The 13,322-nt window shown below is 35.1% G+C and overlaps 1 protein-coding gene across 1 annotated transcript; it reads left to right on the forward strand.

Annotated features, from left to right (window-relative positions):
• Nucleotides 1-871: 871 nt before the first annotated feature.
• On the forward strand, nt 872-13,316 carry LOC106109400. Its single transcript, XM_013290884.1, has 15 exons — nt 872-2,147; nt 2,626-2,756; nt 2,899-3,059; nt 3,137-3,406; nt 3,665-3,779; nt 3,993-4,273; nt 4,659-4,787; nt 4,889-4,998; nt 5,573-5,780; nt 5,916-6,405; nt 6,488-6,598; nt 6,979-7,137; nt 7,436-7,497; nt 7,905-8,056; nt 13,085-13,316. Exons 1-15 carry the CDS (start codon nt 1,076-1,078, stop codon nt 13,282-13,284), a joined length of 3,651 nt encoding a protein of 1,216 aa, XP_013146338.1. The 5' UTR covers nt 872-1,075; the 3' UTR covers nt 13,285-13,316.
• Nucleotides 13,317-13,322: the final 6 nt, after the last annotated feature.

Here is a 13,322-nt window from a genome sequence, read left to right on the forward strand (position 1 = left end):
CTTGGTACTTAATCATTTCTGAACGATTAGCCATTTTGTAATTAAAAACATTATTTCTGAAGTTTTCTTCATCATATAATCGAAGATATATTTTTACAATTAATGTAGAAAGCTAGCTACACCTAGAAAATTAATCAATAAATTTGAAAACCAAAAAAAAATAGTACAACATATATATCACAAATACTTTGGAAAGTAAACGCTTTTTGAAGGCAACGATTAATGATCTAGAGTTTAGTACTGGTCTTTTTTCTTTTTATCGTTAAGATTTTTTTGTTTTTAACTCAATTAATACAAATGGTTTCTTTATTTCAATAAAATTTCGGAATTCTAACTAAGAACTTTTCTCCCCAAAAAAAGGCTAAAAAGCCAAAGTATGAAAATATCAAACTGTTTTAATCGCTCTAAACAATAGACAATTTTACTTTCTAAAATTGACATATCACCGACAGAGTTACCAAATAAAAATAATAAACATTCGTTTTTATTATAAGCGTTAATGTGGCGATAATAGATAGTTTGGAAATTAGTGATGTAATGATGTTTTACGTAATTGTAAAATGCTTGTAATATGAAAAGAATAAATCAATTTATTAAAGGCGCAAATGTATATGGGTAGTGTGTATTGTAGTTTTCAGCAGCTTTCAGTTTTTTTTTTAATCTTGTCAATGAAATATAAAAACGATTTCCTCAAACATTTGACATTTAAGTATCTGTGTTTTTCTAGATTTATCTGTAAATTTATTATTGTATCTGTAGTCACAATACAAACGTTATATTATTCGATGTTGATTCGATGCATTGTTTTCATTGTAAAATTTTGATTATTAGATTATCGTACACATATTAAGGTGAAGAGTTTTTTGCCATTTAACAATTAACATTAACAAAAGTTTTGATATAATTGCTTTTTTTGTTCAACTAATAATTGCAACATAACCTTTATTTATCCTGTCAATAGTCAAATTACTCGTTTTTTTAAGTACAATAAAATAACTAATTAAATGTAGTCCAACCCTTTTTAAATTAAATAGCATGCGATTATTTTAAATTCCGTAACATTCGCAATATTACTATGGATGATGACTGTAAAGATTACAGGAAAAGCAAACCACAACAAAAAATTTACAAACCTGGCAGTGGGCCTTTGAGACGATCAAGGCATGGCTTGGACTGCAAAATGGAATCTTACGAAATAGATAATAGTTACAAAGGTAAAGAGTCGAACCGTTATGGATCTCAAAATTCCATCAATGGCGATGATTTAAGATGTAGACCACAATCATCTAATCCTAGACATAAAAAACCTGAACAGCAATTGTATGTGCCAAGGTCCTCCGATTCCTTTGGTGATGTCGAGAAACATTCTAAGGGTTCCTTGAGGTGTGATAATTCTAGTCAGTACAATAACAGAAGAATGTCAAACAATCAAGAAAATAAGGTAGTTTCAAGTAATGCTCCTGCTCCATTTCCCAAGGGTTCTTTGGGTCGAGATAAGTCTGTAACAGATTACTATCATAATGATAGAACCAGTAATGATATTAATTCCAACAAGAACAGGCATGGCTCTGAATCAAGATCATCTTCACCTGCACACTATTTACAAGATCAAAATGCTGTAGACAGAAACCGCGACAGCAGAAGTATGGAGACATGGGCTGGTAGGCACAAATCTGGTTCAGGTGCAAAACCACCCTCAGGTCGCAGAAATTCTGCTGGTTATCCAACTGATCTACCTAGGCCTAAGCATATCAATTTGGATAATATCCCACCAAGATTTAGAAAGAAATTTTTGGAACAAGCTGGACACCAAAATTATGAAAGTGGAGACCAACTACATAGAGATGGACATTCATCATCAGCTCAATCCATTAACAACCCTAATCAATTTTGTACTACAAATGCAAATTGGTCCCAAACTTTACCATCAAGAGGTAGAGGTCGTTTAAGGGACAATGAGCATTTTGACAGGGAGAAATTCCTCAATTCATATTTAAAAAATCATGATGTACATAACTCAAGAAGATCTACACCGAGCAGTTCTTACATGAATTTATATGAACCAAATGTAGTTGATAATAGTCACATTAATGCAAAATCAGAAGAAGTATTTAGCAAAGGAGATCAGCATGAATCTTATGATAGTGGTGTGTATTTATTTCACCTTATTTCAGTCCAATATAGTGTGATTATTATTGCTGCTCTGAATACAATAAAAATGTTAAAAGTGACAATATCTCTTTGCAAATATTTTTAAATTCTGCAAACATTGGGAAACTACTACTTTTAGTTCAGCTTATGTAAAAGATAAGACTTTTTAAGATAGAATAAAAGGACAATATTGAAGTCTTAATAAATATTATTTCATATTGATTTAAATATGTAGTAAATAATGTCTCAATGCAAAATTATTTAATTGCAGCAGAAAATTATGGTTGACATAAATTGTGATATCAATGTGATCTACCTACATATTATTACATTTTCTTAAAGTTCATTAACTGTATATTCAAATACTAGGTATTACACTATATACAAATATAAATGATTCTATGTTATGTAATTATAATGAATGCCTGGTTAGTAATTTGTTATGAAATGTATAAAGTTTTTTTATTTTTTCAGTAAGTGAAAATGGTGTTAGTAAATCAACCAATGAACAAGATAAATCTGAAGAAGTTGAACCTGGTAATGATACACAAAATGAAAGTGAATCTGCCTTCAAATTAACAAGCCTTACTGATATGTCTAATTTGGTGAGTTTCTTAGACAATTTAAATTTAAGATTACAATGGTTAAGTATATTATTACTTAAGACAATTTCAACAAGATAGTTATCCTATTAACAGTCATAATATCATTCTTAGTTGTGTTGTATTTTTTTTTACTTCTTAATAGGATTGGTCAGAAGAGGTGGAAAAAAACATAAAGCTGGATGATATGTGTGACACATCAACAAGTTTTTCACAAAGTGTCAAAATGTCTGTAACGGAAGAAGTGAAATTACCTGAACCTAGAGAGTCTAAACGAAGCGGAAGATCAAAACGACGAGACAAAAGGTATCAAAAAAAAAAATTAGACTAAAGAAAATTATGATGTAATATTTCAACATATAATGTAAATTTTTTGTTACCAGGAGTTCTAGTAGAGGTCAAAGGAATGTTGAAAAGAAAGAGAGAAATAGAAAGGATAGTAACGTTAGTACTCAAAGTAAACCTGATTGGAACAGACGGGACAGTAATGTCAGCGTTCATCATGACGTAATGCCAACAAATCTTAAGCAACGAGAGAGGGAGAGAAGAGACAGTCACAGAAGTAATCGTTCATCTACTATCGGAAATAGTAGGGATGATTTAGATAAGTGGAGATCTTTACGATCGTACAGTAGGGAACAGAGCACCGAAAGGTATGTTATTTTAATATATTCTGTACCAGGTTTCGCCCGCGACTATGTCCGCGGTCAGGAATTAAAAAAATATCAAAACTGAGTAGCCCTATGTGTTCTTCCAGATTATCCTCTACATCTATGCCAAATTTCATCCATTTAGCAGTTTAGACTACAAATTCTAACAAACATCCATCCATCCATCTAAACTTTTGCATTTATAATATTAGTAAGATGTATTTTTTTTTATATGGTATATAATAAAGTTTATATTTGCAGAAGACTTGTGTCACAATGTAATAGCAGAGACACTTCATCTAACCGTGCCTTGAGTCCAAGAGATAATGATGGTTTCAGATTACCAAAACCAGTTGCATCCATGTCTACAAGTCAGGTATATTATGATACATTAATTTCATGGATGATATCATTAACTTACTAGTAACATGGCTAAAAGAAAAAAAACATGCTTCTCATAGATATCCACATAATTTTGATGATTCTACCTTATATTGTTATTGAAAAACGCACATAAAGAGAATATTTCCTTAGTCAAATTCATCCTTTCTTATAAAAAGAGGATCTTATTATATTTTAAACTTTATAGCAGAAGAATAACGGTAGCTGGTACAGTGGACGGCCATCGAGTATAGAGAGAAGGAGGCACTCTCCAACACCCAGTACAGCCAGCAAGGAACCTGTGAGCGAGGGTCACCAGGGTGGGGGAGGTCGCCGCTCCAAGAAGCGCTCCTCTCGCCGCAGAGGGAGGAACAGTGAGAATGTACAGCCCGCCACACACCAACCACCGGGCTCCACTCCCGCACCCACTAATATCAATTGGAGGGAAGAGATATTGGAGTCAAAGAAACATCACAATATAAATGATAGGTATGTTTATTGATTTAATTAGGTCTGTAAGAATAACAAAATTGTTTATATTAATGGTATGAAATAGGTAATGTAATGTGTTTCATAAATTTAAATCCATAAAAATGTCTCTATAATTAATTATTTTACGGCTTACTCATGTTGTATCGCGCCGCGCGACGCGACCTCGATACAATATCTTTAACCCTCGCCCTGAAGAAGGACCCCGCAGGGTCTGAAACTGATCGGTGCCGTCACCGGAAAAAAGTATGACGTTAGTAAGCCGTAAAATAATTAATTATAAAATGTCTCACGAAAGTTGAAATAATTTAAATGTCTCTATATTCGTATATGAAGTGTAAATAAAAAATAATACATAGATAAAAGTTTACAATTATGATTTCAGAGGGCACGATCATCAGAGGAACAGGTTGAACAGTGTGTTGTCAGATAAATCTGCGACGGACACTTCCAGTGGACAGCCAGGATTAATTATATTACCACAAAGTTCTATGTCGACATTACATAAAGATGGGTAAATAGCTTTAATCAATAATAATAAATAATGCCATGTAATATTTAATTTATTGATTTAAGGCATCTTATCACATTTACATATTTGTATTTTTATTTCAGGCGCTCTGGACCTCTTGATAATCAAAAGACTTTGTTTGACCACCATAATCCATCCAAGCCTATAATTGTACAGACTAGTCCTTCTAAAATTGATATGAGAATGGAACATGGTAAGTATTATTGTATTAATATCAATAAAAAGGCTACGTAATATAGAAAACATATTGAATGACACTTCACTCAACATTTTTGGTTATAAAGCCTTGTTCAGAAGGAGAGAAATTTTTTGTGCGAATACCGAGGTACTATGCGCCAATAAATCGCGTGCAAATATCGATAGATAGATTCGACAAATTTCTCTACTTATATAAGCAAGACAAGGTCTTGATGTCACAAAGACAGTCACGTACGCGCGCGAAAAACATGCTCTTGAGGGTTTGTGGATATTTCTTTTAAGCGCCATTAGGTTAAATGTTCAGGAAAGCCATTTAAAGTTTTCATTTTTATGAATAAAAAAAACATAAAAGCAAATCCTGAAAATAATTTCAATTGAAAGATTTTCAGACCGGTTCTAGATTTAAATAACTGTAATTCTGCGTACTTCATTTTTTATTGCATATTTCTAAGTCGCTGATTCTGAATATATACATGTATGTAGTCAATATCGCCTAAAATTGCGGTTGAAACAAATATTCTTTCACCCGTCGATATTTTGGAGAACTGAAAACATGAAAGTGTATGTAGGTATGCGGGAGGCGGCGTGCCGCGGCGGCGGCGGCGGGGGCGGCGGTGGGGGCGGGGGCGGTGGCGCGGAGGCGGGCGAGGCGGCGCGCGCGGCGCGGCACGTGGCGCTGCTGCAGCAGGTGGACCGCGCCGACGCCATCCTGCGCACGCACGCGCTGCGCCCGCCCGCCGCGCTCGCCGCGCACTGGCATGACGTCATCGAAACTAGGTATGCATACTCTGGAATTATACTACTAATGACAGTAAAAAGCAAAAAGTATAGGTAAAATCTGAAAGTACACAATTAAAACATGTCAAGAACGTTTCTTGGGTACTTGTATTAAAATTGTACATATTGTTTCAGAAAGTTTTTGCAGAGTGCCCTCCAAAGTTTGTTAATGTCCGATTTGAAATATTGCCAGTCGGATAACATCGAGCATCAGTTTTGGAAAATGTTGTACTACAACTTTCTGGAGGTGCTGAGGAAGAGCATCCCGCAAGTCCCTCCCGAAGTGAAGCCGGACGTTATAAAACTGATCAATACTATAATAGAGGAGGGCAACGTTTTCTTCGAGAATCTCTTACAAACTTTGGAGAAAACGTACAAGTTCAATACGGATGACTATTTAAACGACAATCACGTGTTGCCGCCGAAGGGTCTCGGCTACGTGGGCCTCGCCCTGATCTCAGTACAAAAGTTATACGTGTTTTTGGGAGACTTAGCTAGGTATAAGGAACAAGTGAATGAAACTAATAATTTCGCTAAGAGTAAATTTTGGTACACGAAAGCTCAACAGATAAATCCGAAAAATGGAAGGCCGTATAATCAATTAGCTTTACTAGCTATATACGCTGTAAGTATGTAACTGAACGATGTTAATTATTTTATAAAAAAAAATAATGTAACCGACTTATATAAATATTTTTTTTTTTCAGAGGAGAAAATTAGACGCTGTGTATTATTACATGAGAAGTTTAATGTCATCGAATCCTTTTCAATCAGCTCGCGAAAGTTTATTATCATTATTTGATGAAAACAGGAAAAAGGTATGTCAAGTTTTTAATTTTACCAATAGTCGTAGAAAATAGCCGTTTCGGCTACAAACTCTAACAAATATCCATCTAATTCCATTTTGTACGGCTGTAATAGTAATAAATATTTATTTACTCTCATTATTTGTAATGGTTTTGCAGGTCATTATTAATTTGAGAAAATAATGTTTTTTATTAATTCATAAGTTATAAATATAAATCTGTCGATTCCAACTTCTTTAAGAATAAGAATCGAAAATCGATAAGATTCATGATTGATTTTACACAACCCATCTCTACCAAATTGTCAAATGAATTGTCAAACTAAACTAAATTATTTAGACACAGTATAATTTATCTTATTTAGACAAACTATAGTATGTTATATTGTTTAGTACGAGGCGGCGGAGAAGAAGCGTCGTCTGGCGGAGGTGGCGAAGGCAGAGAGCGAGGAGGCGAGCGCGGTGTGCGAGGGCGGCCGCCGCGAGGTGTGGCTGCGGCCCCTCGCCGCAACACGCCACAATGACACCTTCGACCACATGACACCCGTCGAGGTCAGTAACACTGATGACCACTGCTTGTGACCACATGTTCACTACTGACAGTTTTCACTGAACAGTCCGACTTTTCAGCTCAATATGTCAGAATAAACGTATGTACAGTCGGGCCGAGGCGGAGCAGAATTTGTATTGCAAATGAAATTGAGTTTTATGTGGTTGAAACAAGGTTTATTTTCGTTTCCAAGAGCAAATGTAAAGATGTGTCAATTTTAATTTTGTTTCAATTACATGAAGCTCTAATTTAATTGTGTTAAATTTTGGTAATTTTTTAATATAATTTTTTTATTTGCAGTTAAATAAAAACTTCATCACCAGTTATCTGCATGTTCATGGAAAATTGATAACGAAAATTGGGTAAGTGTATATATGTTAAAATATTAATCCTCTATCACTGTCTTAATATATCTTATGAACATGAAAATATCACCTACTAAACTTTCTGGTGGCCAATATGGAGTAGAGCATGAGATTTAAGAACATACGTGCTTTAAAAATTTGAATCTCTTAATAGTATACTTTTAATCAAATAGTATATTTGGTAATTAGCTTTCGCCCTTACAAGGAGAATGTTATGCGTGTGAATGTACACCGGTAGAGGTAGACCTAGAACGAGATGGATGGATTGCATGAAAGGTGACATGATCAAAAGGGAGTGATGACTGATTTGCCGTCTGAAGAGGACAAAAACCTGTTGCGCCGACCCTACGGGAGTAGGATAAAGACGATGATGACGAAAAATATAATAATTTGTAATATGCTAGTATGGAGAGCCTGCACGAGAGCGCGCGGCGCATGCTGCGGCAGTTCCGCGCGCTGCTGCACCGCCAGCCGCTGCCCACCGCCGCCGCGCGCCTGCTGCACCTCACCGCGCTCAACATGTTCGCCGTCGAGACCACCGCCGCCGCGCGCCCAGGTAACACACACACACACACACACACACACACTATACTCAAAGACATTTAGGAAATATGTAGACTAGATACAGTGAATTGTGTATCCACGCGGACGGTGTCGCGGGCGAGAGCTAGTATGATAAAAATGTCATAACTGAACATTACCGCAGAACCCCTAATAAACTAAATTCTTTATGGTTGGAGCGTAATCGCAGTTGTGGTCTGAATGAAACTCATGAATTTTGTGTATTGGTAAAAAATAAATAATCAGGTTTTATAAAGCGGCCTCTTATTTCAAGAGTGTTTAAAATTATGTCATTATGTGAGCTATTTAGTAAAATCGTGCAATTATTTTACGGCCGAGCGCCTTACAGAACACGGAATGTAAAAAACGCACAACATGCGATCCTTCGTTTTTGTTCTCGCTTGACTTTTGTCATAATAAATATAAGAATATTATTGAAATTGGATACATGTTATTTTTTATGAAAACGGTTACTTGTATATCAGTTAATAGCCTGACAAACTCTTAACATCATTATTGTTAATCTTTATTTATGTTATGCTAAAATATGCCCTAAAGTTTAGTCAAGATTCCCTAGGAAAAGTGAGAAATGTCTTCTTGTTTTGATGTTAAAACCAAACCCAGCATAACTAAACTAAAATATGTTTCTCATACGATTGCAAATAAACTTTTATAACGGTTAATAGGGTAAAAAAAATCAGGTTCAATTTATTTAAAACCTTTAGCCACGGCGTTTTCATACAAAGTGTATATATCGTTTCCGCTCGACGGGATCGACGTGAGAAATCTTGATTTTTACGACTCCTTTTGCCGAACGAGGTTAAAGCGAATAATTTGAAATACAAAAACAACTCTCACGATCTTATTCTCCTAATAGCGTGACCACAGGTACTGACGATTTATGACAACTGATTCCACTTTTACATTCCACCTTTTAACTAAAATTAAAATCAGATTAAAGCTATAGCACCTCAACACGTGCTGAACTATTCCTGCAAAAATGCCTAGACGAAAAAGGTTCCCAAACTATTTTCCTCGTGGACCCCTTTCAAAGTGTCACGATTTCAGTTGATCCCGTTTTTTTTGATGACGACCATTTTTATATTTTGTGCATTTTTTAAATTCATTACATTTTGGTTGTTCACACTTGACAGACGAGTGTTTCTTAGGGTGAGCCTTCAATGTTCGAAAACAGATTAATTTTCCTGCATTCCTTGGGGTCCTCGTGGAACCTGACAATCATTAAGCGGTTATAACTTTATAAGAGACTTATATTCTTGAATTTTAAAATTTAGTGTAAAATAAATGTTGTGGTAAGAGATGTTTCCATAGATTTACATAAGTATGTTCTATAACCATTAAAGTAATAGATCATACTTATGTAAATCTCGATATTAAAATGATCAGACCATCTTTACGTCCACATGTGAATAGGCAATAATTATTATTATTTAATACCGCGTTACCGTTGTTTCTACGTTCGTTTACCGTAATTTAAATTTTGGAACGCTTTAATAACGGGTTGTCCAATTTTCTCAATTCCCTTTGCTTTTGCTGTCTTTTTGAATTTATTTTTATTACCCGTATCCGCCTCACTCGTTGCCTAACAACATATAATTATATAAGTATGATTTAGTATTGTGTAATAGGAGTACCGTTACATTATGTGATTCAAGGTTAGCTAGCCGTAATAACTTTCGTTTATCCACATTTTTATTGCATCTCTTTGTTGATACGAAGGTTTAATTCAACAGATAGGCTTTCGTTCTAAATGTAAGCGGGCACAGGTTATGAGATAAATTTAAGAATTTATTATCCTGTGGGCGGAGAGTTATATTAGATTTTTAGAAGTTATTTTTTCATACAGAGCAATATTTATAACGACGAGTTTAACATAGTTGTTATGTTAATATTTGCAAACATAATTTAAGCTCAACTGCAGCTTTGACGCTTAATATAAGCTTTTTATTATCAAACATGTCCTTAATACTGTTACCTAGTGCGGTAACTTTTTTTAATTAATTTACTTTTATAATCGTGACAGTTAATTAGGTTATTAGAGTAATGCAAAAATCGATAACGCGATAGCATCGAATATCCATGTAAGTTGAAAATTGCTGTCTTTTTAATACTCGATGCGAGTAAAAGCAGAATTAATTACTGCGCCTCAAAGTCAAAGTTAATTATACATGAAGAAGTAATCAGCGGACAGGAGAAATAATTGCTTATCATAAAAGTGTGTATCCATTATCCGCGAGCCGACGTCGGACGCCGGACGCCGGACGTGCGACACGGGACTAGCGCCTTTATGAGCTTAGCTAATGACCCTTTGCACAAGGGTATAGGTTTTCCGACATTATTAAAAACAGACAGACATTATAAAGATAAATCAATAACTATTAAGCGCAGACAAATGTGAAAAAAATAATAGAATAATTTTATACATTGTACAATTAAAAAAGTAGACACAAGATAATTTAGTAGAATCATGAAAGGGAAACTTTTTCTACCTATAAACTGTCTAAGATAGTGATTATTTTTTTCCAATTTTACGGTGCGCGAGCGTGATTCGCAATGCCTTGCAATAATTGCGTGTACACCGAATAGATTTTCAAAATTAGCCCATAAAGGCTTGTAAAGTTGGCCGTTTCCTGCGCCCTCGACCGGGAGCAGTAAAGGTTTGTAATTACAAATTACAAGTTATCGGAGAAGGTTGATGCACCGCGAGCGCGGCTGTCAGCGCTGCAACGCTTACAGCGGCACAACGCAGCGATGCAGCGCTACCCGCCGCCGGACAGGTTCAACAAACTGACTCCACGGAACGGTGACGCCGTTTTTACGCGATTATACGTAATGTTATTTTATATTACACGAGGGGAAACTACGGCCAGTGAGGGCCTTAATTACGACGTTCTGTGCGATCGTGCCCTTTGGCATCCTTCACAACATGACACCGGCAAAGATTGTTACACAATTTTATTCATGAATATTCATACTATGCTTCCTTTTTTCTTAGTGTAGGTCATTTTATAAATTATGTCGCATTTGGTAATGCAGATTGCTCAGTATTAGTTTTTGTTTACAAACCGCTACTTAACTTCATTTATATGCACAGTTCGGTGAATTATACCAATTGTAATGCTCTTTTTAGTGTTATAAATATTGTTACGTTAAAAATAACTATCCGTGCCGAGTAAGGGCGTGTTTGGTCTGCTATAATTCGTATGCGTGATATCAACATGCAATTACGAAGATTGCAGTATGTGTCAATGTCATGTCAGTAATGGGGGAATATTAAATAAAAATGTCTGGTAATTGTGTGTAAAATATGATAGGTTGTCTAATATAGTTTATTAGTACGTAGTAGGAGTAAAGACGTGGGTGTCGTGTCGTGTAATGTCGTGTGATGTCGGGAGTGTCAGTTGCAGATGCAATCCCTGCTGTTATTTTTAGCCGTCACTATTTATACCGGACCGGCTCCGCGCCCGCGGCACCGGACCTCATCTCCGGCCCTTCTAGATACCTTACTTCATAAACTGGCATTATCATTTTTAACAGCTTGTTATTCTCAATTATATCTCCGTGATGGATATTATATGCCGTGTGACCGATATTTAATAGCTCATGTTGTATCTAGTCGCGACGACTCGGACGCCTTCTTTTTGCGCCACTTCGGTATTAATTAAGCGATACAATCTTATCGAAGTCGTAGGATATTTTTGATATTGCATTTACGGTTACTTGACCCCTAGTACTACTTTGTATTTAAATTAATAGGAATTAATATTCCTTGGGAATATTTTTAAGTCTACTATTATTTTGAATACTCTTAAAATGAGACTGCAATTAATAACACTTACATTTCTTTCCTTTATTTTAATTAATTGGCTTTGTATTATAAGTAATATTAAAGAGGAAAAATGTAATGTTATATGGAAAAAAAGAAACACGTCAGAGAAAGGACATTGTTTATTTAGAAACCAGTTTAAGTTTTATGTAAATTGAATATACAAAGCGTTGAGTGGTGGTGACTAGATGTAACGTTGCTAACAACTGTTTGATGGATGTCATAACAGTAAAGAGAGGATATAAAAATTTTACCGCTTCCTTCGCATGAGTCACATCCTTAAGAGAATTCAAGACAATTTGATAAATAAATGTGTTCGATTTGTTTAAGAGATTCGCATTGTTTAGTTCATACGTTGAAAATATTAATGCAGTCAGACCACACCGCAACGATTAAGATAAGACTTTGAAATAAATGGACGTAGTCTGTGAGAATCTTATGAATAAAATTCTAATAAAACGGTATATAAATTGGTGTCGCAATTTTTTAAATTTATTTATATTATGACTAAGCATAAAGTACTTGTGTAGTCGTGGAAGTCCTTTTACAACTAACGTGCTATGTTATTTGCTGTTAAGTTAAAAAACTTGTTATCTACTTACTATAATAAGTAAATTATCGTTATTATCACCATATTTGAATTATGTTAATATGTTCTTTGTATCTACTTGATCTAACTTTATATTTTAGACTTGGCCATGTTTTTTATTTTATTTTTAATTTACGACACCTTAGTACTATGTTAAAGATACTTGTAATTAAAGTTTGTTTTCATCGCAAACTTTATTTTGAAGACGCAATATGTATGAATGTCGATAATTCTTAGAATGGCGAATTGAAACGGGTCTAGAGCGAGGCAATTTAAATTTTATGATAGTCGGAAATTGAAAAAGTCATTACGAAAATTAGTAACAGTAGTATTAATAACAGTAATATGTAAAGCGAAATTGGCAAGTTATTGAAAATAGTAGAACAGAATATGTTTATGTTCCGAAAGCACATTTAACATACACTCTTCTATTTTAAATCGTGTTAAAAATATGAGAAATTATAAAATACTTCAGTCATCTTTTGTTACATTCTAGTCTATCTTCCTTTATTTATACCTTTTTAAAGCTTTAATACCCAATTTAATTGTATCTTTAACTAGTAGTAAATATGCAGTATTGTGTGCAGAATCTGGTGATAAGAATGGTCGGTCGGCGTGGCTGGAGTGTGCACTTAGCGTGTCGCTGCTGATGTTTGGCGCGCTGTTGGAGCGGTGTTGTGCGCTGCTCCCCGAGCCGCCTAACTCACAGCAGCACGCTGATGCCTTCCTGCTGTTACCAGCTATCAAGGTTACCAATCTTTTTTTGTCCATCCTCTCTTCTCATTAAAGCGAACGTACCGAACTCTAGCCTATGGCTTCTACCCA

This window comes from Papilio polytes, unplaced genomic scaffold, assembly GCF_000836215.1.
Source record: "Papilio polytes unplaced genomic scaffold, Ppol_1.0 DF821289.1, whole genome shotgun sequence".
In the NCBI taxonomy this organism is placed as follows: Eukaryota; Metazoa; Arthropoda; class Insecta; order Lepidoptera; family Papilionidae; genus Papilio; species Papilio polytes.